The sequence below is a fragment of the Pundamilia nyererei genome, unplaced genomic scaffold, assembly GCF_000239375.1.
Source record: "Pundamilia nyererei isolate P.nyererei 1_Seehausen unplaced genomic scaffold, PunNye1.0 scaffold00165, whole genome shotgun sequence".
Taxonomy (NCBI): domain Eukaryota; kingdom Metazoa; phylum Chordata; class Actinopteri; order Cichliformes; family Cichlidae; genus Pundamilia; species Pundamilia nyererei.
In genome coordinates, this window is record NW_005187566.1 from 803,692 (window position 1) to 809,691 (window position 6,000).

At 40.1% G+C, this 6,000-nt stretch overlaps 1 protein-coding gene across 4 annotated transcripts in view; it reads right to left on the bottom strand.

Annotated features, from left to right (window-relative positions):
• epha7 (eph receptor A7) overlaps nucleotides 1-6,000 on the bottom strand; it is an 85,965-nt gene that overhangs the window by 22,670 nt on the left and 57,295 nt on the right. For all 4 annotated transcript variants that reach the window (XM_005745737.1, XM_013914007.1, XM_013914006.1 and 1 more), the window contains exons 6-7: nucleotides 1,854-1,978; nucleotides 674-842 (exon numbers count right to left, since the gene is read on the bottom strand). In XM_005745737.1, the coding sequence (XP_005745794.1) occupies nucleotides 674-842; nucleotides 1,854-1,978 (294 nt within the window). The remainder of the gene's footprint in view (nucleotides 1-673; nucleotides 843-1,853; nucleotides 1,979-6,000) is intronic.

The window sequence follows — 6,000 nt, forward strand, 5'->3', positions numbered from 1 at the left end:
ATGTAATTAGTCTGCAGGCCAAATTTGGCCCGTGGGCCAGAGTTTGACACCTATGATTTAAATTGTTTCCAAAAGGAAAAAAGTCATGTTTACTTGTCTCCAAAATATTGGTGTAGTCTTATAGTGAGGATTTATCCTTCAGGGTGAAAACTTCACCATAGCTTTATCATAATCGCAAACTCCACCACAACTTAACGTGATGTGCACCCCCCGATTAATGTACTAACTAACTAACTACGACATAAACAATCATAAACAAAGATTGGGGACCCAGGCAGGAAAAAAGTCCAAGCATTATATTTGTTTCAGTACATAAAATACCAGGACAAGACCATGACTAGGCCGCTTACATAAATTAGGTCATAGACTCTATAAAGATTCACTGCCTTGGAGTGTTAGTCCTTGTGATGACTTGATTAAGCAATGGGCAGTCTTACCAACTAGAAAAAAAAGTTATCAACTGCCAGAAAGTTTTATTCTAAGTTTTAAAGTCAGGTACTCTAAATTGCTACACTTGAGTATCGCAAAAAGTGAAATATGGTCAGCATTAATACTTCAGGAATATGGTGAAATCTAAGGAAGTTATAGAGGACAGCCTTTATTTCTACTTGCAATGATTATTACAACAATGCATAAAACTGTAAAGCATGGTGACAGAAACACTAAGCCCTACCTGTGGCCTCTTCTTTGGTGGTTATCTCTAGTCTAGGCCCAAAGGTGCCATATCCTGCTTCTGTGAAAGCCCTAATCTGGAACACATAGGCTGTGCTGGGCTTTAGGTTGTTCACCGTAGCTGATGTGGACTTTGACCTCACAGTAGAGTAAATCCGGTCCTTCTGATCCTGCACAGGAAAAAAAAAGGTAATTTTACCCATTTTATATAGTATAAGTTGTCTTTATTAGCATTTTGAAATGCTTTCACATTACTGCTGATGACATTTACATTCAAATTTACGTGAGTCACAACTTTTTAAAATGACAAAGTTAAGGCAAATGAAGCTTATTAATAAGAATAATCAGTGACTGAGTTATATCACTGTAGTTTTAGCCTGGCCTTTGTTACGACTTTCAGAATTTATGTCACGAAAATGGTGAACATCACATTTTTCTGATTGTAGATTCTAGAAGACAAAAAGTTCTAACTGAAATCATTATCTACCATTAGGCAGCATGCCTCGAGGAGAACATAAAGGCATCTGAAAATATCTTTTCCATCAAGGAATACATTTGGATTCACAGGCTGCACGCGCTGTGTGCTTTGCTGTTGATCTGTAAATGTTTTGCTCAGCAAAAGCCCAAATGGAATGCCAGGCTCTGTTACGGGTGCGGTCATTTCTTCCAACTTTCCACTTTTACAGCTGGGCAGACCACAGCCATAGTACGTGACACAGAAGACTGATTCGTCAGTGTACACAAGAGACTGCGGCCAGCAGGACTGACATCAGCGCTCTGCTACTCTGCCTTTGATTTGCTGGGTTAAATTCGCTTTGTTAAACCTCGCAGCAAAAAGCTGATGCGCTCAGACTTGAAACACAGTGAAACAGTAGCATAATCTATGCAGAACGGGAAAGGAGATAACAGTAACAGATTACTAATTCTAGCAGAGCAGCAGCCATGGATTGCGCGTGTGCTAACATGTGTGTGGGGGTGGCTGTAAAGGACTATAGCCTGATTAAAATCTTATGAGCATCTCATTCATTATTGCAATTATGAGACAAAGAAGGTACTTGCAGAATCTTGTGCATTCCACTCACAGCCACGTGCAAACAGAATGCAAAATGAGTTGGAGTGGGCAAAAAAAGAAATGGTGCTTCGGGAAGAGACACAGACAAACAAATGTAGCGCAAACTTACTTTTTCATAATATTTGATCTCATATTCTGTGATGACACCGTTGGGTTGCTGGGGCTCCTGCCAGGAGAGGTGGACGCTGTGCTGCTGCACTCTCTCTTTGATGACCTCGCTGACCTGGGACGGAGCTGTTTAGAGAAGAACATGTCAATAAGTGCAGGGCAAACCCTCTCAGCATGCACAGGCATAAGGCCAGCCGCAAATGAGCCGCACCAGCTCCTCCACCAACACTCGCAGGCCCTCTGTACATGATGAATATTCACATGGACGCTTCTAAATGTTTACACCTCATGATCAAAATTTCAATTACACCACCTACAGCAGAAGGTGGCATTATTCCAGCCAGGAGAAAACCACGATTTGTAGCTTGTGAATGACAGTTTAGTTCAATTACTCCCAACATTTCTAGTGGAACAAGCAGACACTTACTATCCCTCATGACAGAGCTGTTCAGAAAGCCTCTCAGAGGGAGAGGGGTGTACCTGTAACCTCCTGACACCAGTCATATGCACACCAATTATCTCGGGCTCTTTGCATGACTTATTTTAAGTGTCTGGCTGTCACTTACTGCTGCTACATTTAGTTTTGCTAAACAGTGCACAGAGATTTTTTCAGTTGTTCATGCCAGTAACAAAGGATAAATGATACACACATATGTAGACAGATTTTAAGCTAACTTTTGGGCCGTGTATTTGCTGTACTCCTGCTCTTTCTATATAGTAATGCTGTGGCCTCATCTACAGCTATTGTCCTTCAGGTTTAAAATTCATAAAACCATAGCTCAAACCAGTCAGCTGAAATGTAGCATAAAAAACCGAAAGGGTTTGGGTCAGGTTTTGGAACCGTCATTTCATTAGATCTGTTGATGGGTAAAATATGCTGTGCAAGATGTATCAACACACGCTGACCACTTCACCTTTTCCTTGTCTGGTATTAAACTGCAGTAGAATCAGCTTTTGAACAAAGTTTTCTGTAACGCCGAACGTCTTCTAGCTCAGCAGCTGTGTTTGCAGCTTCTCCTACAGCTTCCATTACCTTTACAGTACATCATTATCATCATTTTGATTATAATCACCGTAATTTTACAGCACTTTTCATAAAGACCCCAGTGAGGAAAAAAGAGGGCAAGCTTTTTGGATTAGCAAGCTTCACCCGGAGGAGATGATGCTTTCAAAAAATATGCTTTCTGCAAATCTGCACTCTAAACAGCCCCAAAATCCTTTCTGTAAACATACGGTAAAATCTTGATGACTCACACTCCTCTAGGGGCAAAACATATTAATTAACACATCTTTTCAAGTTTGAGAAAGCTGCCCTGGGGAAGATTTGAACTGTAAGGTAAAAGCCACCTGTCAAAAGCTGTGGTTGGATTTCTTTGCCTGGTCTTTAGATCAGCAACAAGCTTTGAAATGAAGGAAAAGTGTATGAATGAAGAACAAAGATACAAACTGAAATGTACTTATTGACTTAATTTTTATTTATGTACAAATGTAACGAAAAACAACAACTGCCTTGCCTTTTGGCTGTTTGTAATATGTAAAAAATGCGTCAACCCAGTAGAGACAGTCTCTTCCTGTGAACAAACAGAAGCTGCTAAGTGTCTCTGTCATGCTCAGTGACCCCATGGGAGTTGAACCTCTCTACCTTTAATACAGTCTGACCTTAGATTGTTTTAAGATGACCTGCCACTAATGACTCTTGGTGGATTAAAACCTCATTAGGCCTCATCAGCGCTCCTAACAGTAATGCACAAGACAGCAAACACCCGAGACCTTGTCAAAAACCTGCTGTTGTGACATGTTCCCTCATAATCCACCCAAAACAGAGAAACAATGTGTCTTTTCTCAGCACAGTTAGCCAGTCAAAGGGATGACTGAGCTCTCTCTTACAAGTCACAACAAGCAGTTACTGCTGCCTTGGCTGCTTTCTATCCCCCCATTCCAATTCTGGTTCAGGTGTATAGGTCTAAAACTATGTTTCTTGCCTGTTTGATTCATCCCCAAGTGTTTTAAGTCTTTATTTTTGACATATTTCAAGTGCCTCTAATAGCGCTTATTTCTTTCTATGATATTTTGAAATGTAACACTATCTGTGACTTTTGTTTTACTTTTATGTTTAAATGCAATCAATAACAAAGAAAAAATGCAATTTGGAGAAATAAACTGGAAAATGAGCAATGATCCATGACTGTATTGCAGGTGGCATGCTGCTGTATGGCTTCCAAATATAGAGAAAACTTTTTGTTGGATGATAATACATCCTTCACTCTACAGTGATAACAATTGGAGAGGCAAAAGAATGTTATTCTTTTGAAAAGAATGTTAAAAGGTTGTTATTCCCTAAACCTCTGTCCAAAGACGTCAGACCTAATAACTCCCATGATACACTAGTTACACCACAGAGACCGGGTGTCTTAAATGTTTAAACTCTGTGCTTTGAATATCCTGAGATATCCTTTTGAGGTAAACTAAAAATAAATTGGAATCCCTTAATTCCCAGTGTTTATTATACAACTTCACTTGAAAGGGCCAAACAGATGTGCTATTGCAGAGTTTCTTCACTCGTATTCTACAAGTTGGTTGGACTTATGAAATGTCAAAAGGTCAGGAAAGGTCAGGAAAATGGTGACAAGCTGGATCTAATTGGCTGCCTGCAAAGGATATCACCTATAAAGAGTCACATGTGACTCGGGTTAGGGTTAACCACAAATGACCTTATTAATACATACACTCTACGCATTAATTCCTGTCCTAGTTACATCCATCATCAACACCCATTTGTGTGGATCTTTTTCGTCCATCGTTTGGTAGGAGGAGCTAAAATGGCTCTTTTGATGTTGAAGGTTGTCGACCCCTGGGATAGTTCAACCGTGTGCAAAACTCAGATTTGTTCCAAGGATAGACTGGGCCTCTCTTAATATCAGATGTTATTTACTTTCCCCCTTCTAAAGGGATATTCTCTAAAATGCACTTTTCCTTATGCAGCTTTATAATGGTTTTGGTTATGCAAACCAGGCTCTTGTCCGAGGGTACAAAATATGTAATATGTAACCAAAATATCAAACATGTGCTTAATTTTTTAAAATATACAGTTCTTGCTGAGAGACAAAGCATTCTTCTCTTCTTCAACTGTGTACTTGTATGAGAGCTGTTATTCTCATGCAAAGGCAGTAATACTGCCTGATCTACAAAGTTAACATAAAGCATGATGAGCTACTTTCCCTCACAGCTTCTTCTCCCTCCAGTATGTGATGTGAGCTCAGGCACTAGATCTGCCCCATTTAGCCCTGTTGGCCTGTGGATGTATTAGCAATTGCTCAGGTCAAGCCCACCTCCTCCTTTACCCTTTCATGGGTGACAGAGAGCTGGGGCCTTATGTTTCCTGAGAGATCATGAGATCAGTGAACAGTATTAGCAAATGTGATGTTCCATGGGCTAAAGGTAATCATTCCACCAGGGTGATTTTCTGAATGATAAAAGAAGTCATTCTGCATTTCTCAGGGATATGAATCCAGACCACAGTTGAACGTTAATTCTAAAGGAAAAAAACATGTTCCTCGGGCTCTGTCTGCCTCCCCCGCGAATCAGTCAGGCGGCACTGTGTGACAGCCATTAATGACTGACTTGATGTCATGGAGACTCAAACCAGCCAGCCACTCTCACACTTTTAGCCTACCTGTGCTGCTTAGCACAGTGGAAAATTGTATAATTGTCATGCCAGTCTTAAAGAGACCATTTTGAAAAGCATTTGTGCATTTATTTTGCAATATTAGAAAATGTGTTAGTGACCCTGAACACCTTCTGAGAAGGTAACTGAACCAGAAGCCAGTCACCACCATGCTCTGAATTTGAATCATCTTATGAATACATTAGACATTGCATTTCTAATATCCTCTTCTTTCATTCCACTATCTAACTTTGAATCTGATGCAAAGAGCAGAGTGGAGGTAGTTCATTACATAAGCGTCTTTATCTGCCTCTATGCTTGCCTCATGGACCATAGCAATCCTAAAAACTCATATATTAATTACTGCCATTTTCAAGATGTGCTTGTGTATCTTAACGCCTACGGCACCATCTGTGTTGAAATGCAAGAGATTGTTGGTGTTTAGCAGTGTTTAAAAGTTTACAGCAGGTTTTTCTTTTTTTTT